General features: G+C 42.8%; 1 protein-coding gene across 15 annotated transcripts in view; it reads right to left on the bottom strand.

Moving 5' to 3' along the window:
* Window positions 1-2,769: 2,769 nt before the first annotated feature.
* Window positions 2,770-25,325, bottom strand: part of PTPRS (protein tyrosine phosphatase receptor type S) — a 752,553-nt gene continuing 729,997 nt past the window's right edge. For all 15 annotated transcript variants that reach the window (XM_063914875.1, XM_063914874.1, XM_063914881.1 and 12 more), the window contains 5 exons: window positions 24,949-25,075; window positions 23,385-23,510; window positions 19,213-19,367; window positions 14,500-14,635; window positions 2,770-4,742 (listed from right to left, as the gene is read on the bottom strand). In XM_063914875.1, coding sequence (XP_063770945.1) covers window positions 4,674-4,742; window positions 14,500-14,635; window positions 19,213-19,367; window positions 23,385-23,510; window positions 24,949-25,075 — 613 coding nt within the window. In that variant the 3' untranslated portion in view covers window positions 2,770-4,673. The remainder of the gene's footprint in view (window positions 4,743-14,499; window positions 14,636-19,212; window positions 19,368-23,384; window positions 23,511-24,948; window positions 25,076-25,325) is intronic.

Genomic DNA, 25,325 nt, shown 5'->3' with positions numbered 1-25,325 from the left:
TATATATATATATATATATATAGAAGTGAGATCAATCTGACCACAACCGTGCACCTGAATTGAGGTTCAGAACAGAACTGACAACATATAAAAGTCAGCACACATACTAGCAGTCAGTCACATATTAAAATTTTAGACATTGTCACTTGAGAATACAATCACCATCATAATAACTTACAAGTAAGTAGGAAAATTGTATTTCTGTTTTTAACCAGTTTTTTTCAAACATATCATGCAGAAAACAACAGTAATATACAGGTCTCATATACAATATGTACCAAAAATTAACAATTCATACTAACAAGTAGAGAGATTTTTTTAGTACTGTATAACCCGTTTATCCATAGAGTGGGATACAGGGAGACTCACCACACTTCCATATCCATCAATACGCTCGCAAGACGCTGAGTGGATTCAGACACTACTGGTGTACACTGGCGCTCCGATAACTGGTGAGAGACACGGACGCTCACTAACGGACAGACGCTCAGTGAATGCTACGTGTATGCAGATGTTACGGCCTGCGACTTGGTCTAGGCGGCCATTCTAGTGTACACAACCGCAGCATCTAAACTGCGACCGAGTACCCACGTGGTAGCGTCTGAGAGGGAAGTGAGGTCATTAAGTTCATGGACGGGAGACGTGCGGAAACTGGTCATGAACTTGGGGGAGGGGCGACCAGGAGAGCGTCTAACTCCCCCTGTGGACTTAAACTCTAAGGATCGTGGCCTCAACCTAGTCCTGGTGCCTATGATCCCTAAAGCATAGCGCTGTCGCACCTAAGAGTGGTTGGCACATCAACACACTGTTTGTAGTCTCCTCCAATACAGTGTAGCTGTGTCCGGAACCCCTAGTAAGAGAGAACCAATGCCTTACCTTCTCCCCATGCTCCGGCCACAGCCTGGTAACGTCTGCTGGACCTGCTAGAATCATCCGACACAGACGCCCGCCGAGACAGCACTGTACCGCGAAGGTAAGCATTGTTGCGAGAGTTGTTGGAGCGACTCTTTCTAATATGCGTTTAAGACGCTGTTAAGAAAAGTGACTCAAAAAACATAGTAAGACTATAAAAATAAAATAATAAAAGCTTCAGGCTGCTTTATTAACAGCAGCCCTGTGACCATGATCCGGCTCCTGCCGCACCAAACAAAAAAATGATTTGACTGAGTCAGTGGGCGGGATTATATGGTGAAGCCCCGATGCATCCTGGGAGGCCAGACAGCTTGTGACCGTTTAGTGCCATTTCCGCTGTCGCTCCGGCATATCCCAATGTTATCTTGTGGATAACCTGTGGACCCAGCCAGAGAAATAGAGAATGCCCCAGGAGTACCTGTCAAGGTGGTATGGCTGTCTGCCCATCCGGCCACATGCATGCGCGGGGAACCCTCAGTCGGGGTACAGCAGCAGTGCAAGCTGTGCATTCAGGTCTCCCTCCTAGCCTAGACCAGCAGGAGAGCGGCGGCAAAAAACTCACTGAACGGCACCGGGACTCAGGCAGATGTGCCCCACCTGCGCACGAAGATGGACTCGCATCTCCAAGTGGGGAGCAGCCCTCTAGATGAGGCTGGCATCCGGGACAAGCACCTGACTGGTACGGACAGTGCGGAGGGGAACGCCCGCGAGGCTGTGGCTGCCTCCAAGTGGGTCACTGTGGCAATGGGGGAGTTGGTAGGTGGAAAAACAGGCCATTGCAAAGGAGAGGGCAGCCAGTACAGAAGGTGGAATTAGCTCAGCGGCCATGCTGCCTTCCTCTCTAAGCGCCAAGCCATGTCCTTTCGGGAGGGGCCTTTTTGACTGTCCTTTATTTTTAGGGAGCATGGCCACAGCACCTTTTTGACCACTCCCCCATGCCAGTACTGGAACCCAGCATGGCTTTCTACAGCGCTGTCTCTATGCTCTTCACCAATGCAAATACTGTGCATGCAGATGTAGTTACATGCAAATTGGCTGCGCATTACCCTTACACACTAGAGCGATGTGTACCCAGTCGATATGTTGGCCCAACGAGCCTACATATCGGAACCTGGGTACACATTTAATGAAGAACGTAATGATCACTGTCCTGTCCTTCATTAGCATTCATGGTGTCGCTAGCGATGTAATCAGGTTTGATGTGCAGCACATCAAACCTGACAACATCACTAGCAACCGCTGGGACCTGCATATCGGGCATACACACTGCCCAATATGCACCGAATTGAGCGATATGCTGGTCTGAACGGCTGGATCGGACAATATATCACTCAGTGTATACCCAGCTTTAACTTCAAGAATTAACAGCAATTCACCACGACTCAAAACATCATGCCTCTGACTTGCTTTAAAAGTCCTCTCAAACATCCTAGATGCTCAAGAGTAGTCCAATCCGTCATACAATGTCCCCAAAATCCCTCAGATCCCATATGTACTGTATTCCAATATTTCCCCGAATACACCCAACATGCCACTCAGACCTCCTCACACATTTGTAGAAGGGATAGCCAAGACAAATGACAAATCAGATACAGGTACATGCTTGAAAAGGTGCTTACAGTAACGTGTTATTTAAAGAAAAGGAAAAGGTCTACATAGCAATGCTACTTAATAAAGTACAGATTTCTATGTAACATGTACATTTCTGTATGGATGCAGTAAATGCAGACACTTTTTATTTAATGTATTTGTATTTATGCAATATGAATTCAATGGATACTGTCAATTTACATCATTTAAATCTTCTGCAGAGTATGACATTTTTTATCCCATATTCTTCCAAGAGAATTTAGTCAGTTTTGTTGTTTCATTTTTCTTTAATACAAAGTTGATATTTCTACATACATTATGGTGAGTAAATCACATTTCATTGCTGTTCCAAGTACAGTTATAAAGAATTGACATTTGCGCTTTACAATTAAGATGAATAGAGGAATGATACATATTTTTTTAGAAGAGGTTTTGTAAAACAGAATTTAGTGACCACTGACTTGCCAACAAATGTCTTGGTCTTTCCTTTGTTTTTGAAAATATTAGCAATATTGCCATAGTGCCCTTTTTCAATTTACATTGGCTTTGCTTTCATTACAGAACTGTTTTCTTATATTATGGTAACAGGAATTGTAAATTTGTTCTCAAACAGTGAAAACTTACAAAACAAGAACATTTCTACATTACACACATTCCTTTTAATATTTGTAATAAACGGTGTTTTAAAAATTATTTTTTTTCATGTTGGACAATCAATCCAATCTCAAATGGCCACCACTGTCAAATAATTCAGGGTTTCTCTACAGATATTGCTGAATGCAATATAATTGTTTCACACCACCTACAACTATTCTCTCCTAAAAGAAGGACTCTGAATAGTACTAATCAGCCGCAAATGAACTTTAAACTTCATGAACGATGAAGTGCACAGACAATAGATTCAAAGGGCTTGTGAAACCAGTTACTTTTTAATTTTTTTTCATAGTAAATAAATATTTTTGGTACATTTATCAGAAGCCCAAGTTCCATAGCCTAAGTAATGTGCTAAATTATCTCGAATTTAAATATGAACAGTCTGATTAACTGATTGATTTACTTTTTAAGAGTAGAAAAGTAGTGTGATGAATAGCAGCTGGACTGTATATGTAGTTGCCATCAACATCTCTACAGTGAAAAAATAGACAGTCTTTGAACAGAATATGAACTGTAGCATACATCTCTTCATTTCATTGACATAAGTTTGTTTACAAAAAAGGAAATACAATATAAAAAGGGGTCTAAATTTAATGTCACTTAAATGGATACAGATACAATACTTAAAAGCAAGCTACTGCCATACACTCTGAAGTATTATACAAGCTGCACTTTGGATTTTGGGCACACTGCATGGACATAAAACAACACAAAATTGGCCACAGTCAGCAAACTGCTGAAGGTTATTTTGCAGCAGATTCCTACTCTATGTCCTCTCAGATTTACAGTCATGACCTTGGAACTTTTCTTAGAGAAATTAACTATTTTTTTGTAACATGAGAAGTCTTCTCAGAAAGACAAGATAATTATAATACAGAAGAGGTTGAAGACTCCTGTAGGATTTAAAATAAGGATATGTGAAAGCTGTTCGTAATATGTTTGTACATAACCACAATTTAAAATAAATGTTGCAAGTCAGAGGCAGGTAATGGTGGCTCAGGAGGTGAGTTACAATTAATCCAAGCCATTGTTCGCACCAATGGCCTGCTTAATTTCCCTTTTCTTGATGCAGCGTTTTAGAAGGACTTCTTGTTAGATTAATATACAAGCAAAAATAACTCTACATTTTGCCAGTTCACAAACACTGCAGTTATTCTGTCTGAACAGTTCTACTTTAAAAGGGTGAAAATATCATGAACCTCAAGAATGCAACATTAGTTTCCATTATCCTTTTATAAAAGAACATACTTTGTTCTGCAAGTTGGGACCACTTTTGATACGAAATCCATGTCAATTCTAGAACAGTGCTTGAGGTATCACCAAAAGCATTTGGAAATAGAAGTCACCCAAGTCTCAAAAATTCTCTCAACACCAGAGTTCTGAATGTGTCTTCTGTAAAATGTAATAAACCTCCCACCCCTGGTGCCAGAGTCTGAGTTTCATTTTATGATTTCAGGCTTTTTAAGAGGGTCAGCAGAGACTGTCAGTGGTCGACCATGTCCACTTATGATGGCTTCTTATGTTGCATAGTGATCAAAGCTGCCCAGATACTCCAAACTAGCCTGGTAACAAAATTGATATTCATCCTAAAAGTGAAAGAAGGGGAAAAATGTTTGTAAATATTTTTCATTGATGTTTAATAGCCCTTTAACATAAACACAATGAATGTCTCATTAAAATACTATTTATCAACCAAAGAGGAGGCCTTGCTAACCAGCCAGTATGTGATTCGATAGAGAATAGGTGATAATAGAACACAAAATGTAAACAGCGATGTAGGAGACGTGTGCAATAGCGTAATGCAATATATTATATACATGATGTTTACTATAATGTGTACGTGTGAATGTAGTTGTAGAGTGGATTGCTGAATATGTGAGGAGATAGGAATTGCTCCCTAAATTGTACACCCAATTTTAATAATAAATTTACTTTTAACCCACTTGCTCCATACGTCGATGTCCCACCTAACTACATACATGGAGAGTTGGGGTGAGAATGGATGTATTCCCAATGTTACAGATACCCAATTTTCTGATAATATAATAATAATAATAATAATAATATCTGGCTGTCAATCTTGGACAAAATTCCAATAGCACAGCAAAACGAAACAGCAGTATTGCAAAATAAACTATTAATAGATACGATAGTCATGTTCACAAAGGAAATATTTGTTCAATGTGTGGACAGTATTACACAAAATATTAATTCTTGCTAGGGAAGTGTAAACCAGGCCTGGCCAACCTGCGGCTCTCCAGTTGTTGTGAAACTACATATCCCAGCATGCCCTGCCACAGGTTTAGCATTCCCTAATAGCAAAGCTGTGGCAGGGCATGCTGGGACTTATAGTTTCATAACAGCTGGAGAGCCACAGGTTGGCCAGGCCTGCTGTAAACCAAGCCTGTCCCTTAAATACCTCTTATTATGGAGCACTTAAGGTGGGCATACACCATACAGTTGTCTGGCAGATCATCTGCCAGATGTGGCTGGTTGGATTGAAAATCTGGTTATGGATGAAAGAAAATAGTCCATGATTTAACCAATTTGTATGAACAACAGTTTTTGCCTATTTTCCAGTGTTTAGGAACAAATGGTCGACCGTCATCCGTTACCAGATTTTCATTCCACCCAGATCAGATCTGGCAGATGATCTGCCAGATAACTGTATAATGCAAAGGTTTTCAAACACGATCCTCAAGGCACCCCAATGATCCAGGTTTTAGGTATATCCATGACTCAGCACAGATAGTTAAATCAAATTAACTGAGGTGCTGTGGCCAAGCATGGATAAACTTAAAATCTTGGCCACTGTGGTGCCTTGGGGGCCGCGTCTGAGAACCTCTGGTATAGTGTATTCCCGGCTTTAGCGATCTACTAATGTACTCAATGAATGTCGTATCCTCTCCGACGGACAGTCAGAAAAATGGCACCTTCATTGAATAGGTCGAATGCAAATTTGACCTATTCCTGTCGAAAAGTGCCTGTATTTCCCACTGTCGGAAATACCGGCATCTATAGAATACACTCCATAGTGTCTTGCAACCATCATAAGGATGATAAAATATATGATCTCTGTAAAAGCGCTGTGGAATATGAATGCGCTATATAAATAACTGGTAATAAATAAATATTATAAAGTGTGATTAAATATAAATGAAGAAAAGAAAATATATAAAATACAATGTTCATTTATTTCCTTACTTCTATAGAATAGCTATAAAAAAGACTAGTGCTTTTATTTATTATATAACTCAACAAAATCCCAATAATAATTTTTGGTCTGATTAAGGGTAAAACTGTAAAGTAATAGCTTGTGCTTGGCATGAGTCAGTGGCGTCACAAGGCGGGTGCGGGGGGTGCGGCCCGCACCCGGGTGTGACACCTGGAGGGGGTGACACCGAATGTCAGCTCCTCCGTAGTGACAGGAGCCAGGTGCTGCAGTGTGAAATTCCGCTACAGCACCCGGCTCCTGTCATAGCAGAGGAGCCGACAGCACACTGAGACCGTCTCTGGGGGAAGCCCAGCATCTCCGGAGATGCTGTGCACGCCCCCAGAGTGACGATACCAGTATCCCCGCTAAGCCACGCCCCTAGCTGTAAAGGCCACGCCCCTTTTTGCCGCGATCGCGGCAGTACATCAGGGGTGCGCACCGGGTGTCACCACACCTGGTGACGCCTCTGGCATGAGTAAGTATATGCGAATAAGGAGGGATCCAAAGAGTCACGCACTGAGACTCGCTGACCTTCTACCTGCCATATAACAGTGCAGCAGTTGAAGCCATTGACAGATGAAGCTGGAGGTACAGTTACTGTGGTGAGTGTGAGAACAGTGCTCCCTATAAAGACCATTTGACTAGTGGAGAGATGCACATGTGAAGAAGGAAAGCGAGAAACATGAAAGGAACACACTGGAAACAGGATAGAGCAGAAGAGAGAAATGGAGGTTATGTTATAGGTTCTGAGATTATGGAACTGGTGTGATTTTGCCAAGTTTACAGATAAATTGAAATCACCAGTCTGTTATAATGCTCACCAAAACCACGCCAAACCCGTAGTTTTGGAACCCATTGTATAACCACCATCACGTAACAAAGGTAACATATGAGAAAGGGGAACACTAAAGAGAAAAATGTAAACAAAGAGGGGAATTTCTGAGGAAAAATAATATTTTTTTAACCATTTAACTGACATTTTTTCTAAAAAAAGAAGAAAAAAAAACGCTCAGAAATTTTTATTTTGTTAATGGGTGAATTAGGTGAAGAACATGTAATTAAACATCCAGAATGAGTTTATAACAAAAAATATATATATATTTTTTTTTTATATTTGTAAAAGAAATATATAGTTCAGATTGGCACCATCGGGAACTTCATGACCATCACAACTTTTATATTCCCAGCGGCACAGCCACCAGGTACATACTATTTTCTGCAGCTGCTGGGTGGGAGGTCCTGCCATTCGACCAATCAGCAGTTATTGGCAGCACGGTAAACACTGGGGGAGGGTGCAGGGAAGCAGAAGGCCTCTGAGAACAGCAGCTGTGGGAAGTTTAAATTGCTGTCAGTCATCTTAATAGTAACTATGAAGTTGGTCAGTCCCTAATATAGGGGCTGAACCAGAGGTTGACGCTATTTGATTAGTATGGATTTGTGTTTTTTGATCTGCCCATGTGCAGATATGGGGATGTGATATCGCTCATAGTTCTCCAAACATGATTGACATGCTGCTGACTTTTGAGGGTGGTGACAGGAAGCATTCCAGAAAAAGAGAGGCACACTGGCTTCATTTTCTGAGCATGCCGAAGCCAGTGGCTTGGACACAGCTCCACTGGCCTCGGCAGTGTGATTTAGGCAGACATCCTGAGTAATCAGAGTTACTCAGATGTCCGATGGTCACTCAGTTGACCCAAAGCTGCATACTCGGACAAAGTAGTGGATCAGAGAAGCTGGCAGTGGACTTATTTTTACTTAAGATGCCTCCTGCCGCTTTACCATAATTTTGCACAGGTACGGCGTACAAAGACAAAGCGGCTGTGCTAGAGTGTCCACCTCTGAATCAGTTGCATATTACCAATTAAGTAATCTTGCTTAATACAGTAGTACTTTGTCAAGTGGTCAGTCAGTTACTCATATTGGTTATTCAATTGGTCAATTTATTAGTTAATAACTACAAGAACCAGCAATATTTTTAATATTAGGGAATGCTAAAACTGTGGTAGAGCATGCTGGGACATGTAGTTTCACTAACGAGTAGGGGTTTGTGATTCTGCACCAGCCTTAGTATTTTATGTACTAGATATAATGAAAACCAAATTTGGACAGTGTATTGGGAGACTGTGCCCTGAATATGTCCGCTTGGTGGTGCGTCCTGACTCAAAGATACAAACTGAAACAAGAAAGAGAAAAAGTAGACTCTTGTGTGGGCGCATTCTTAGTGTTAAACAGAAAATAGTAAGGTATTAGAGATCTAAAACATAAGTTTTATTAATTGCTCACATTAAATTTTAGTCTGTGTCCAACAGTGAAGAGTTAAAACATGTTAAAATAAGACATGTTCTGGTCCCTATATACATATATACACACACACAGTATATTCTGGAAATGAAATGTAGACATGTTCAATACTACATACACATCATGCGGGCCAGGACTGGGATTTGTATTAATGAGACCTGAATAGATCAATTAGTACCAGGGAAAACAATATATCGAATGCACGAATCGCTCGAAAATTGTTATAGGCATTATTTGCCATCTTTTGTCGCATTAGTTAGAGGAGGGCAAGATTGCCAATTAGAATTAAGGAAGAAAGAAATTGGTGATCCTGCTGTTAGTGTTGTGCCAGAAAGGGCTGATTATGCCATCCTACTACAACTGATATTCCCAGGAGGTCCCCATTCCAGGCCAGCACTGTTTTGCTTCTAAGATCAGATGAGATTGGGCATAGGCGGTGAGGAGTGGAAGCAGGAAAGTATGTAAGTTTATCTGACTCACTAATGAGAGTGATATTTGGGCAGAATACTTCCCCTCAGAGGGAGAAGAGAGAAAAATAAATTGGAATTTAGGAAGGGAAAAGTAATCCAAATAGAATAGGTGGATTCAATTGGAATAGATTGAGTGGATCTGCTGTTCACGTTAGACAGGGGAACGTGTGTTTATACCTACCAAGGTAGGGTCGTGCCACTGAATCGTGAATGAGAGTCCACTGAACAAGTTTAGGTAGAAATAAGTAATAAAGGCAGTGATCACTATCTTGTCATGTCCATTGAGAAGATACCGGGTTCCAAATAACTCAGGCACAGTGGTAGATGAAAAACCAAGAGTGGTTTATTGCACAGAATGGGTTATAAACAGCTCAGCACACTTCTGTAATCCAATTCCCCATGACACTTCCCACTACTAACTCCTGACAGAACATTACTTCTTAGTCGAGGAGCATAGAATCTCTCTCAGCAACACAGAGTCCCAGATAAATCCAATATAATGGGTTCGGCAGCGGATCCCTGGCAGAACATTACTTCTTAGCCTAGGGTCAAAGAATCTGTCCTTCAGCTCCCTGGGTAGCTCTACTTATACTCCCAGAAGCCTCATATTGCAGGGGTGTATGTGACCTCTTTGTCTTAGGATCTTACAGCATTGGAATACAATACAATACATATTCTAATCAAGGTGATTACATCAGCCAAAGAGCCACCCTGTCTGGTCAGCTCACTTTTGGACAATAGGGAGTAAACAAAAAGGGACAATGGTACCTTATATCACTCAACCTTTGAGTGTCCACTGTGGTGTATGAAAACAATATGAAACTACTGTAGGTCTAACATAAATACATTATCTAAAGGGTATCAGATAACATAACACAATTGCATATATTAACAATATTAAGGTTGATTTAAACACAGTATTGGGTGGACAGCAATGGACATATTATGGAGAAAGAACAAACAGAGGAACTAGATGTATATGGATGTGGGTATAAAAAGTACATATTTGACACAGGAAATAAGGCATAGCTATATTAATTGTCACAGACCTCATTTCCTCACATCCATAGGGGTATATGCAATTGCGGTCGAATTCGCGGCAATTTTCGCCGTTTTTTAATTCGACTCAATTCGACAGGTGAATCCCGGAAGGTGGCTTCCAAAATTCACCATATTCAATGAAAAACGGATTCGCCAGAGTCGCGGGCGAAAATCAGCCGATTTGGCGGATTTTGCCGCGATTTTAAAAAACGGTAAAAAAACGTGAAAAACCCGATAAAAAAATGGCGTGGGGTCCCCCCTCCAAAGCATAACCAGCCTCGGGCTCATCGAGCTGGTCCTGGTTCTAAAAATGCAGGGGAAAAATTGGCCAGGGATCCCCCGTATTTTTAAAACCAGCACCGGGCTCTGCGCCTGGTGCTGGTGCCAAAAATACGGGGGACAAAAAGAGTAGGGGTCCCCCGTATTTTTAACACCAGCATCGGGCTCCACTAGCTGGACAGATAATGCCACAGCCGGGGGTCACTTTTATGCCGTGCCCTGCGGCCGTGGCATTAAATATCCAACTAGTCACCCCTGGCCGGGGTACCCTGGGGGAGTGGGGACCCCTTCAATCAAGGGGTCCCCCCCCCCCAGCCACCCAAGGGCCAGGGGTGAAGCCCGAGGCTGTCCCCCCCCATCCAATGGGCTGCGGATGGGGGGGCTGATAGCCTTTTGTGATAATAAAAAGATATTGTTTTTTCCAGCAGTACTACAAGTCCAAGCAAGCCTCCCCCGCAAGCTGGTACTTGGAGAACCACAAGTACCAGCATGCGGGAGAAAAACGGGTCCGCTGGTACCTGTAGTACTACTGGGAAAAAAATACCCAAATAAAAACAGGACACACACACCTTGATAGTAAAACTTTATTACACACTACCGACACACACATACTTACCTATGTTGACACGCCGACTGCCACGGTCTCCGACGATCCGAGGGTACCTGTGAAAAAATTATACTCACCTTCCAGCGTCCAGAGATAAATCCACGTCCAGAGAGTAAAATCCACGTACTTGTTTAAAAAAAAAAACACGCAAAAACCCGCTCCATACCGGACTAGAAAGGGGTCCAATGCTTTCACATCAGACCCCTTTCTCCCGAATGCCGGGACATCACGTGACTCCTGTCACTGACGTCCCTTCAGCCAATCAGGAAGCGCTACTTCCGTGGCGCTCACTTGATTGGCTGTGCGCTGTCTGTACTGTGACAGCACATCGCAAAGCCGCTCCATTACTTTCAATGGTGGGAACTTTGCGGGTAGCGGTGGGGTCACCCGCCGGTCAGCCGCTGACCGGCGGGTGACCTTACCGCTAGCCGCTAAGTTCCCACCATTGAAAGTAATGGAGCGGCTTTGCGATGTGCTGTCACAGTACAGACAGCGCACAGCCAATCAGGTGAGCGCAACGAAGTTGCGCTTCCTGATTGGCTTAGAGACCTTTCTGTGACAGCTGTCACTGACAGGTCTCATTCGTGGAAAGGTGTCCCATGTGTCAGCATGGGACCCCTTTCAGTCCGGCATGGAGCGGGTGTTCGGTTTGTTTTTTTGCCAAGTACGTGGATTTATCTCTGGACCATGGCTGAGGTGAGTATATTGATCTTTTCTTTTCAGGTATCCGTGGATTCTACATGGAGAAGAGGACCGATGTCGGCGTGTGAACATAGGTAAGTATGTGTGTGTCGACGTATGAAATAAAGTTTTACTGTCGACGGTGTGTGTGTCCTGTTTTTATTTGGGTATTTTTTTCCCAGTAGTACTACAGGTACCAGCGGGCCCGTTTTTCTCCCGCATGCTGGTACTTGTGGTTCTCCAAGTACCAGCTTGCGGGGGAGGCTTGCTGGGACTTGTAGTACTACTGGAAAAAACAATATCTTTTTATTATCACAAAAGGCTATCAGCCCCCCCATCCGCAGCCCATTGGATGGGGGGGGACAGCCTCGGGCTTCACCCCTGGCCCTTGGGTGGCTGGGGGGGGGGACCCCTTGATTGAAGGGGTCCCCACTCCCCCAGGGTACCCCGGCCAGGGGTGACTAGTTGGATATTTAATGCCACGGCCGCAGGGCACGGCATAAAAGTGACCTCCGGCTGTGGCATTATCTGTCCAGCTAGTGGAGCCCGATGCTGGTGTTAAAAATACGGGGGACCCCTACTCTTTTTGTCCCCCATATTTTTGGCACCAGCACCAGGCGCAGAGCCCGGTGCTGGTTTTAAAAATACGGGGGATCCCCTGTCAATTTTTTCCCCGCATTTTTAGAACCAGGACCAGCTCGAAGAGCCCGAGGCTGGTTATGCTTTGGAGGGGGGACCCCACGCCATTTTTTTTTAATGATTTCTCCGTTCCAGCATAAAAAAAAATATATAAATAATATTTGTGCCTCCAAAAAAAAAAAAAAAAGTACCTAATCCCTTCTAATATAAATAGATCTGCTATTCCCCCAAAAAAAAACACAAAAAAAAACATGTTTAAATTTTTTTTATTTGTTTTCACCCTCCAAAGTGTGGCGGATTGAAAATGACGAATTTGCTGTCTAAAAGCACTGCTGTCGAATTTCCAAACTTGAATTGAATATGCTTTGGTCGAATTGCAGCACTTGTATCATTGCAGAAAAGTCGAATTTGCAAAAAGTCGAATTTTGAAAGTCCGTTTTTTGGTCGGAAAGCACTGAATTGCATAGGCGATTTTTTTTTTTGGTCGAAAATGACCCGAAATTCGACAATTTTGGGAATTCGACCGCAATTGCATATACCCCATAATATTCAATCACCCTCAATGATGCCTATTATAGAGCCCAGGAGCACAATAAGCATCCAAGAATACAGTAGGTATGTCCCTTCGGCTATAGTTATATGGAAATTTTCAATCTATTCTTAAATTAGTAATTATCCAAAGCAGCGGGTATCCTATTCATATCACTTGATATGGGCCATGCATGTGGCAGTCATATTTCGTACAGGCTCTACACCAAGCGACAAATCCAATGGAACACCCAGGAGATGCTGTAAGTCTAGAGTGATCATAAAGCTTGTGTCTATTTAGTAGGATTCATTGACGTGACATACGAGAATAGGCTGTACGTATGATATTAATAATCAACATAGTTCCTAGGTGAAGTGATGACATTACTTAACTGAAAATGATTTATAGAAAAAAGAGAGGAAAAGTTATGTATATTCTAAACTGTGTTAGGGAAATGTATGTGACAGAAGGTGTGTAATACAGTTAGTTTACACGCGGCGCACGCAATTGGTATTTTAACCCCATTAAGACAGCCACTCCACACAGCAGGAAGTGAACATGCCCGGAGGATAAGCAAAACGTGTTTTCCTAGGGCCATAAAGGGACCCAACGCAACAGACTATCTACATTGAATCACGACCACCCGCAGCAGACTCAAGGATTTGGGTACCAAGGGGTAATATGCCTCCATTTTCTACCTATGACTGCCTAATGTTCTAATACTGTACATGGATGTATATGCTGTTTGATTTACGTTAATATGTATGCATCGATGGTAGGCAAAATCAATGCTAAATTATAAATGCACCAATCTATGCACCTTGCCTGCCTGGAGTCACTGTGATTAATGGGAGTAATTGCTTGTCTACCAGGAGTCATTGTGATTAATGAAATAAATTGCTTTAGGGTCTTAATGGGATCTTGATTATTTGCATTATATACATTCTGTATTTGACTCCAGCACAAATTGGATTTTTTTTTTTATCCATAGCTAATCAGCCCCTCTAATCAGTTTATAGCTTTCATGAATAGGATACCAGCTGCTTTGGATACTTACTCTGTTAAGAATAGATTGAAAATTTCCATATAACTATAGCAGAAGAGACATACCTACTGTATTCTTGGATGCTTATTGTGCTCCTGGGCTCTATAATAGGCATCATTGATGGTTATTGAATATTATGGACATGACAAGATTATGATCACTGCCTTTATTACTATACTTATAACTACCTAAACTTATTCAGTGGACTCTCATTCACGATTCAGTGGCACGGCCCTACCTTGGTAGGTATAAACACACGTTCCGCTGTCTAACGTGAACAGCAGATCCACTCATTCCATTCCAATTGAATCCACCTATTCTATTTGGATTACTTTGCCCTGCGCAGGTGCCCACATCATCTTTGTAATTTTTTGCGGTCCAACCTGAATGAGGGCCTTAGTTTTGGATTGTAGCATATGTTTGTTAGCCATATTTCTTGTTTAGATTGATATAAATCATTCTCTACAACAAAATATTGTTAACCATTGATTACAAGCATATAAATATTGTATTATATTGTATTTCTCAAAATCTTACCTCTGTCTGCACCATTGCTGGTCTTTGAGTTCGCAGCATCTTTACCGTTTGAAAAACATCTACAACTCCTTCATACCGCATTCTTTCTAGGACTATGCTCAGGGTAATGAATACCCCTGTTCTGCCAACTCCAGCACTACAAAAGAGAAGGCAATGACATATTTAAAAAAACAGAGTTGCAAATTAACCTGACAATAATGATTATAAATAATCTGTAGTGTGGAAGAGTACATTTTATCAGGTGTATAACTAAACCCATAAGGTTGATGGCCTGGCACTAAGCACCATAAAAAATATTTTGACACTAATTGACTAATTCAATTGATTCGACAAGTCGGAAAAACTGCATTTTCCGACTTTTTTAGGTTGAATCTGGATTCGACCTATTCAAGTCAGTTGCCGTTTTTCAGACTTGTTGAAAATTCCGTCTTGTAGGAAAACACGTGGATCAGCAGATTAGCTGCGGATCCACATGTTTTGTTGCATTTGAGGGCATTTTAGACAGGTTTTTGGCACGATTTTGACAATGCTGACTCGACTTTAAAAAAAGTCCGTTCGGCATTGTCGAAAACAGGCTAAACCTGTCGGAAATGCCCGGAAATTGAATAGTGCAGTGTCGAATCCTCTCCATCGGAGAGCCCTAAGGCTGGATACACACTTGACGATGCGCATAAGATGCAAAATCATCAAGACAAATGATATTGGGTATACACACTGAACAATATCGTTACTGATATTGTCATCCACCCACATCCAGGTGCATGCAGTCTTATCCAATATCTTTAGATTTAAAGGCTTGATCTGAAAAAGATATTGGACATCGTTAATGATATAGTGCAGTAATGCAGCAATGATAACCACTGTGGGTTTTTTAATAAAACTCTGTTTATGGATCACGGTTGCCGTCTCGAAGTCACAGTCTTCCAGTGTCCAGTTTTTATAATTGTGTCCAAGTCATAGTCAGCCGGCATCCAGTCTTCACAGCTATTATCTCCAATCTGACCGCAGTAATCAAGTACCAGTCTCTGCAGTTATTATCTCCTTGCTACAGTATCCCGGCTCCCTAACTTCACAGCAACAGATTCCTAGCCCAGTTATTTATTGTCCACTTGTCACCACTTGCGTTTATCCTTCTACCCTGGAAGTACATGAGAAGGAACTATAACTAGCCTCCACGTCTTCTTTCATCTGTAACCTCTGCCACCTCTGCTCAGGCTCATTCGTCAGATACTACATTCCAGCCTCACCTGACACACTGTCCAAGCACCCCCCCAGGAGCGAATTTCATTGGAGGAATGTTCAGAAAGCCATACTTTGTCACCCACAAGTTTGTAGTCTGCAAACATTTTATACTGATGAAAGGAACTCTTTAGAGTTTGATGAACCTTCTTTCAAATCTGGATCAATTTTTGAATGGCTGCTTGGGCTGCTGGTATTTCAAGTGCGGGTAAAGATGAGAACTCCAGTACCCTATGGTTATGGCTGTAAAGAATGGAGTTACTTGGCTGTTTAGCACGACTGCAGCAAGGATGTAAGAGGACACTAAAAAGGTCTACAATCAATAAGTAGACCACTAATGGGCAACATATATTAGGTTGACAGAGTCCATGTAAAAGGTTGACCGCTTCAATTGGTCGACACAAGTTTTTTAAAGTTTTTTTTCTTAATTATTATATACCTTTTTCATACTTTACCATATGTGGACAACGATTTGGAATAGAATCCTGTCCGAGTGCAGTGAGGCACCTTGTCCGAAGCAAGGCGAGCGAAGCGAACCATGTGAGGGGATGCGGTACACTAATGGGGCTTTTTTGTCGCAGAAAAGGGACAAAACACCCCCAAAAATTGTGTCAACCTTTCTGTGTCAACTATTTCCATGTCGACCTTTTGACCCTGTCAACCTTTTCCATGTTGAACTTTTGATCCTGTGGACCATTAGTGGTCCACTTATTAACTGTACACCTTTTTACAGAGCCGTAACTAGACTTTTTGTGCCCTGTGCCAGAAAGAGAATTGGCACCGCCTATTCAAATAGTTAGAATTCTCTAGCTTTCTATGTAAGGGCAGGTAGCTCAAAGAATAGTGTCTAAATCAATGCCACAGGTGATGGGTTTGAGTCTGGGGTATGGCAGAATCTCGAAATGTAATAAAGGACACTGTCGCTCTCAAGTTAAGTTCATGAATAGGTATTAGCGATGGAAGGGATGGGGGAAGGACAGGGGAAGTCAGAAGATGCTGAACTTCAGAAAGGGGGGAAGCTACAAGTGAAAGTAATTAAAACAGATAATAGAAAAGTGCTACCAACAGTGTACCCTACCATTCAGCGCTATGTGCGGTGGCACACTCCGCACATACCTAGTTACAGCCCTGTCTTTTTAGGAGTGGCACTCTATATTCCGGCTGTCGTGATCCCGGCGCTGGGATCCCGACAACTATTCTCCCTCTTGGGGTGTCCACGACACCCTTGGAGGGAGAATAAATAGTGTGGACCGCAAGCGGCTCTTTTGTGCACACCCTGCTGACAGCCAGCCATTCGGACAGCCGGCCATTCGTAGTACACCCCTTTTTAGTGTAGATCTAAACATCCACACCCAGGAAATACCTGGTCTAGTGGGTCTGAAATCAGCTGTGAGGTGCCTTCCTTTCCAGTCACTCCCCTCCCTTCCTGTCCACCATTCTTCGCCCCTCCTCTCCAGACCACTCCTCTACTTTCTTCTACTCTCTTATCTTCTTCAATTTCCATTGTCTATGTCAGGTTGCCTCGATCATCTTATCTTCATAAGATGATCGAGGCAACCTGACATAGACAATGGAAGTAACTTGGGGTATTTAATATATGTGGGCGGGAATGTTATATAATATGTGGGAGATTAATGTAATATGGCATCTCTGTGGATCTCACAGGCCTGAAGGGTCACAGCAAGAGAAGTTTGTAGCTACTTTGGCTACCCATACTCAAAGTATAACTCCACATGAGGCCCAGGGCCAGTTCTAGACCTTGTGATGCCCAGGGCGAAAGTTTTCTTTGCCCTCCCCCAAACAGGGAAAAAAAGGTTTGTGCGCGACGTAGGCGCATGGCAAAAAATAGGAGTGTGGCTTCATGTGGAAGGACCGTGGTCAGTTATGCCCCTTGTTGCTTTGCCCCCTGTAGCTGTGCCCTCAGTAGTTGTGTCCCTGTAGTTTTACCCCCTGTTGCTGTACCCTCAGTAGTTGTGCCCCTGTAGTTTTGCCCTCAGTAGTAGTTGTGCCCCTGTAGTTTAGCCCCCTGTTGCTGTGCCCTCAGTAGTTGCGCCCCTGTAGTTTTGCCCCCTGTTGCTGTGCTCTCAGTAGTTGTGCCCCTGTAGTTTATAGTGGTGTGGCTTCATAGGGTAGGGGCGTGGTCAGATATGCCCCCTGTAGTTGTGCCCCAGTAGATTTGCCCCCTGTAGCTGTGCCCTCAGTAGTTGTGCCCCTGCAATTTTGCCCCCTGTTGCTGTGCCCTCAGTAGTTGTGCCCCTGCAGTTTTGCCCCCTGTTGCTGTGCCCTCAGTAGTTGTGCCCCTGTAGTTTTGCCCCCTGTTGCTGTGCCCTCAGTAGTTTTGCACCCTGTTGCTGTGCCCTCAGTAGTTGTGCCCCAGTTGCTGTGCCCTCAGTAGTTGTGCCCCCTGTTGTTGTGACCTCAGAAGATGTGCCCCTTGTTGCTGTGCCCCTAGTAGCGGTGCTTAAAAAAAAAAAATACTCACCAGCCACGCTCCTGCTTCCTGACCGCTGCTGCTGTCCTACTTCTCCGGCCGACGCTCCTCGGATCTATGGGAGAGACGTCATAACGTCTCTCCCATAGCGCCGCACACTGCACAGACACTAGAGGTCAATTATGACTTCTAGCGTCTGCTCCCACAATGCTGTGCGCGATGACGTCAGGCGCACCGCACCGACAGTAGCGGCGGCTCTTGCCACGGCAGCGGCGCCCTTGGTACCGCGGGTCCCCCGGGCAAAAAGCCTGCTTGCCCGTGGCAAGAGCCGCTACAGATGGGGCCAAAGGCTGTCACTTGTCAGTCATCAACTGAGCTTGTTCTAGGTCAGAAGCTCACGGAACACACATTGGTACCCTACAACTTCTAGCATTCCATTGAATAACTAGTGTTACCTCTAATGCTTTAGTGCACTGCAAGAAAGTTTCAGGTTTTTTATTTGCCATTTGTTATAAAATTACATACAGGTTGAGTATCCCATATCCAAATATTCAGAAATACGGAATATTTCGAAATACGGAAATTTTGAGTGAGATAGTGAAATTACACAAAGTTATTAAAAATATTGTATTAAATTACCTTTAGCCTGTGTGTATAAGGTGTATGTGAAACATAAATGAATTGTGTGAATGTACACACATTTTGTTTAATGCACAAAGTTATAAAAAATATTGGCTAAAATGACCTTCAGGCTGTGTGTATAAGGTGTATATGAAACATAAATGCATTATGTGTTTAGATTTAGGTCCCATCACCATAATATCTCATTATGGTATGCAATTATTCCAAAATATGGAAAAATCCCATATCCAAAATACCTCTGGTCCCAAGCATTTTGGATAAGGGATACTCGACCTGTATTATATTTATATAACCTACTGAACCAACACAACTGACCTAATATTCAGATTTAATACAATTTATGGTAACATTGAGTGTTTGCTTTTTAATGGACCACATGAGTCACTGATATTTTTTCCTACCTGCAATGGACAGATATTGGACCATCTTGTCCAAATTGCTCTTTTGTTTTGTGTACTTGGCCAATGAAATCGATGAAACCTTCACCCGATTTTGGGACACCTTGTTCTGGCCAATCAGTGAACTGAAATTGTCGTACTGTGCGAGACTGACCATCCTGGGTACAAAGAAGGTAAACTGCTTATTAGCATGTAGTCTTTAAAAGCATGACTAACTTAAAATCCTATTTTATCTTATTTTGTCCTATTCAACTCAACAAAAAATGGTTCTTACTCTGTTATCCCTCTACAAAGGTTACCCAAGATCATGTCTTTTCACAGCTACTGTACTAATTCATCTTTTACCAAAATGTACAAGGGTTATTAAGGACTTGCTGTGTCAGTAATTCAGTATGGTATAGGAAAAGCTTTCAGAGATAATCTGCGCAAAAACAATCAGTAGTGCAGCTGTAGTCTATATCTAATAGTGCTTCCCCTCTGCACTACAGATAAAATACAGTATTAGAAAAAGTAGACAATAGACCACAAGCGCTCCACAGATAGAACCAGTTCACCCTCTATTCACCACAGAAAAAAATATACAATAAAAGAGGATAATACTGTCTTTGTTATGTGGTATCAACTTCACAATTGGTTGATGGTATGTTCAGAATGCCTCTTTAAGGTTACCATCTGTAATAAAATGTGTCCCCTTCATACAATGTGAGAGCTAATTCGTTTTTGCTCATAAAGGGGAACACATTAAGAACAATGATAGTGCAAATTATCGTTTTTAAAAACACACAGGTTTTAATGACAATAACACACTTACAAACATAGAAGATAAAAGCGCATATCACAGAATTCCCTCTCAGGCAATAGCAGCAGTTTTCGGAAAATCCTCATTTGTCCCAGATAGAATTTTGGGTTGGCTGTGCCGAGCTCCGGAACAAGGAAACAGCAGGATATCCTCGCGTGCTGCTCTCCTATTTATCATCACCCCATCTCAGTGCTATTTTTCTGGATATCCTGCTGTTTCCTTGTTCCGGAGCTCGGCACAGCCAACCCAAAATTCTATCTGGGACAAATGAGGATTTTCCGAAAACTGCTGCTATTGCGGAGAGGGAATTCTGTGATATGCGCTTTTATCTTCTATGTTTGTAAGTGTGTTATTGTCATTAAAACCTGTGTGTTTTTAAAAACGATAATTTGCACTATCATTGTTCTTAATGTGTTGTTGTGTTCCCTTTTATGAGCAAAAACGAATTAGCTCTCACATTGTATGAAGGGGACACATTTTATTACAGATGGTAACCTTAAAGAGGCATTCTGAACATACCATCAACCAATTGTGAAGTTGATACCACATAACAAAGACGGTATTATCCTCTTTTATTGTATATTTTTTTCTGTGGTGAATAGAGGGTGAACTGGTTCTATCTGTGGAGTAATTCAGTATGGGTAAGAGAAGATTTTAGAAAGTAATAATAAATGTACACTACTTAAACTGCAGTCAAACTGTGTTTGAAATAAAAACAGTAAAGGGTAGGCTGTGTCACGTTAAGAAAAAAAATAGGTATAATGTGCAGCGCTTCTAATCATGATGAAATGGACTCTGAGGATGTAAACTCAATGATATCTAGCCAACAAACCACATTCTGTTCAGAGCTCCATAGAGTAAATTGAAGTTCAGAGCCTTACTTACAAATAAGCAATATACAAACACTCTGCGACACCAAACTGCAGGTAAGCTAAGGGTTTCCATCTTGGAACAATACACTCATTGGGTTATTGCCATTTAAATGTAATGTACAGAGAGCTCTCCCTACTGGGGTCTCGGTCAATGGGCCTAATTCAGATCTGATCGTAGCAGCAAATCTGTTAGCAGATGGGCAAAACCATGGTGGTCATTCCGAGTTGTTCGCTCGGTAATTTTCTTCGCATCACAGCGATTTTCCGCCAACTGCGCATGCGCAATGTTCGCACTGCGACTGCGCCAAGTAAATTTGCTATGCAGTTAGGAAATTTACTCACGGCATTACGAGGTTTTTTCTTCGTTCTGGTGATCGTAATGTGATTGACAGGAAGTGGGTGTTTCTGGGCGGAAACTGGCCGTTTTATGGGAGTGTGGGAAAAAACGCTACCGTTTCTGGGAAAAACGCGGGAGTGGCTGGAGAAACGGGGGAGTGTCTGGGCGAACGCTGGGTGTGTTTGTGACGTCAAACCAGGAACGACAAGCACTGAACTGATCACACTGGAAGAGTAAGTCTCGAGCTACTCAGAAACTGCACAGAGAAGTCTTTTCGCAATATTGCGACTCTTTCGTTCGCAATTTTGCTAAGCTAAGATTCACTCCCAGTAGGCGGCGGCTTAGCGTGTGCAAAGCTGCTAAAAGCAGCTTGCGAGCGAACAACTCGGAATGAGGGCCCATGTGCACTGCAGGGGGGGGGGCAAATATAACTCTCTCTGCACATGTTATATCTGCCCCCCTGCAGTGCACATGGGGGGTAATTCCAAGTTGATTGCAGCAGGAAATTTTTTAGCAGTTGGGCAAAACCATGTGCACTGCAGGGGAGGCAGATATAACATGTGCAGAGAGAGATAGATTTGGGTGTGGTGAGTTCAATCTGCAATCTAAATTGCAGTGTAAAAATAAAGCAGCCAGTATTTACCCTGCACAGAAACAAAATAACCCACCCAAATCTAAAGGCCCGTACACACTGGTCGATATATCGGCCGTTCTCCTGAACGGCAGATATATCGCGGGACCGTCAGCCAGTGTGTACGGCCGATACGTCTGTGAACTCCGTCGTTCACAGACGTATCGAGTCGACCGTGCAGCACAGCCGACGGCCAATATATCTACCGATATATTGGCGCGTCGCTGTGTGTACGGGGCGGTCGGCCGACCGCCCGTTCACATGCTGCGGCGGCCGGCGGTGATTGACAGGTGAACTGGGCGGGCGTGTGTACACGCCTGCCCAGTTCATGACGTCAGTCCCTGACGGATCGAGCAGTGTGTATGCTGAACACACTGCTCGATCCGTCCATAGATATATCTGCAGATCAATTGATTTGCAGATATATCTGTTAGTGTGTACCCACCTTAACTCTCTCTGCAAATGTTATATCTGCCCCCCCTGCAGTGCACATGGTTTTGCCCAACTACTAAAAAATTTCCTACTGCGATCAACTTGGAATTACCCCCATGGTTTTGCCCATCTGCTAACAAATTTGCTGCTACGATCAGGTCTGAATTAGGCCCAATGTGTGAGACCAAGACTAAGCAGTCTCTGTCAGAAAACTAAAATCTGATCCATCAGCGGGAGCTCTGGGTATACCCCACAGCTCATGCCACTGCTATTATTATTTGTTGGAGACCTTTCATATTTATTATAAGTTAAGGAACAGTCCCATATGTGTTATATTTTGGTGACCCTCCTATATTTGTTATATGGTAAGGTATAGGTAAATCCCTTTAGTACCCTTTGCATACCGTAATTATTTAAAGTTTGATTAATTTTTTAATGATAGGTGTTTAGGTCAGATAGTGAGGTAAATCTATTATTAATATTTTAAAAACATTATATAGTTAAATAAGGCAAACATATAGTTAGTTTGACTCAATAAGTGAAAGTTACCACCCAAGAATAATATCAATACATGTTGCTTATATTGTATTAGGGGTATGATGTATACATTAAGACCGGAGACCAATATCCTTGATGTCACCATTGTGATATTAATGCTCATTATATAGGACACCCTTGAGTGTTGTATAGAGCACAGGTTCTCAAACTCGGTCCTCAGGACCCCACACAGTGCATGTTTCGCAGGTCTCCTCACAGAATCACCAGTGAAATAATTAGCTCCACCTGTGGACCTTTTAAAATGTGTCAGTGAGTAATTAATACACCTGTGCACCTGCTGGGTTACCTGCAAAACATGCACTGTGTGGGGTCCTGAGGACCGAGTTTGAGAACCCCTGGTATAGAGTAATCAAATCACAGAAGCCATAAATGACAGCTCTGTTCCCTATAGTCAAACCAGGTTTTTTTTCATTATTAATATCATGCATGATGACATCATGAGCATAAATGGCTATGGGTCTGGAAGTGGTTAAGATACTGTAAATACGCAGTATATCTAATGTTTTACTTGAATGACTTGATTCTACGATTCTTCTATAGACTTACCCTAGCATCTGTAACCTTAAATTCCCGCAGGATGTACTGGGGCATGTTGTATTCAGCCATTGGATCCACTACGAAGTACTGATATCGAGCAGAGCGCTCAGCTGGCCAATACTGATGACACTTTTCCTATAACAGAGGAAAAATATATTTAGTAAGAAAGTTTGGATATATATACCATGTGTGTCACTATTGAATCTTTACTATTACTATATTTGGATCTTTATTGCCATAATGATGGCTAAAATGGATCACTATATAAAGGGGTATATTCAGTTAGGGTCGGATCCATTTTGACATGCATTTGTCGGAATGTATCCGACAACTCCTATTTAATCCCATCTCAATTTGACTTTAAAAAAAGTCGAATTGAGATGAGACCTGTGAGCGGAGGAGAGGGGTGAGACCAGCGGGGAGAGCTGCGGGCAGATGGAGGAGAGCAGCGCTGCAGAAGGATGTCTCATAGCCGCCAGACGTCACGGCAGTGTCCACACGACTCCAGAAAGCGTGACCTCACTTGCTGGAGCCCGGTGGACGCTGCCGTGAGCGGCGCGGCTGTGACACATCCTCCTGCAGCGATGTGCTATAGCGCTGCTCTCCCCTGTCTGCCCGCGGCTCTCCCCCGTCTGCCCGCGGCTCTCCCCCCTCTCCTCCTCTAAGGTCCCTCATGTCAGTCTGACATTTTTTGATGTCGGACTGAGATGGTCGGAAACGGGGCCAAATCCTTTCGAATTTAGCCCCGTTTCACTCAAAAGTACGTGAATCGGCAGCTATACCACCGATTCATGTACTATTCGACAAGTCGAATTCCCAGACTTGTCGAATAAAAATAGCGAGGACTGAATAGGTCGAATCGCGATTCGACCTTAAAAAGTCGAAAACTGACATCTTTTCGACAGACGTCAGCTTTCGACCCCAATTGAATATGCCCCAGAGAGTCAATTAAACCATTTTTTTCTTTTCTTACCTATTACTTTGACACGTGTGTATACTACACACGGATTGATGCATAATACATGTACCAGATAAGGTACAGCCAGAAGGAGATACAGTACTTTTATACGTACTCAACATTTATGTCTTGGCAGGATCTACTTGGGTAATAGCAAACACACACACATTATACATACCTCCCAACTTTAAAGCTGGAGGAAGAGGTACTTTGGCGCGGTGCAGCCGCCCCCCGCCAGGAAAAGCCCCCGTTTTCCGCACTGAGGGGGCATGCCCAGTGCTCTGTGAGCTGCTGGCATGCTCCCTCTCTCTCTGTCTCCCTGTGAATAGACGCTGTGCGCATGCACACAGCGTCTATTCACCTCTGCAGAGCAGAGGGAGTGACAGAGTCTCCCAACTGCACCCCCACCGTGGGACACTGCGGCCCACTGGTGGGACAGCAGGACAGTCCCAAAAAAATGGGACTGTCCCGCGAAAATCGGGACAGTTGGGAGGTATCTATTATATATTATAATAGAAAGGGACTTCTACTCAATTATTTCATGCTGTGAACTATTGCTAAGAATTATTTTATGCTGTAGTTATTGGTTCTATTACTAAAATATCAATAACTCACTCTGCCCAATTCTCTAAGCTTTGTTAACATTACAACAATTGTTGAGTTATTTTCCCATAGCATTCTCCAGAAATCTTCAGTAGTCTCTGCAAGGGGCCCTTGAGTTGCAATGTAGGCTTTTTGTTGCCTGAAAAATGAGACAAACACATTATTAGTATCTATACAGAATTATTATACCCAGAGCAAGAACTACCAACTTTTCAGGGGATGAGACAGCTATGGAATGCCAGCAAAGCCATTTGCTCCTGAGGCTACACCTCTGCTCTTCTAAGCAGCCCGGGGAACTGAAAGGTCAAACTGGGCTTTATCAAGCATGTGATGAGCCCTGCATATATGCAGTAGGGCAGAGCTGGAAATTTAGGAAGATTCACTGCCGA

Source organism: Pseudophryne corroboree, chromosome 1, assembly GCF_028390025.1.
Source record: "Pseudophryne corroboree isolate aPseCor3 chromosome 1, aPseCor3.hap2, whole genome shotgun sequence".
NCBI lineage: Eukaryota > Metazoa > Chordata > Amphibia > Anura > Myobatrachidae > Pseudophryne > Pseudophryne corroboree.
The sequence above is the reverse complement of the archived record's forward strand: the minus strand, read 5'-3'. Positions and strand labels throughout refer to the sequence as shown.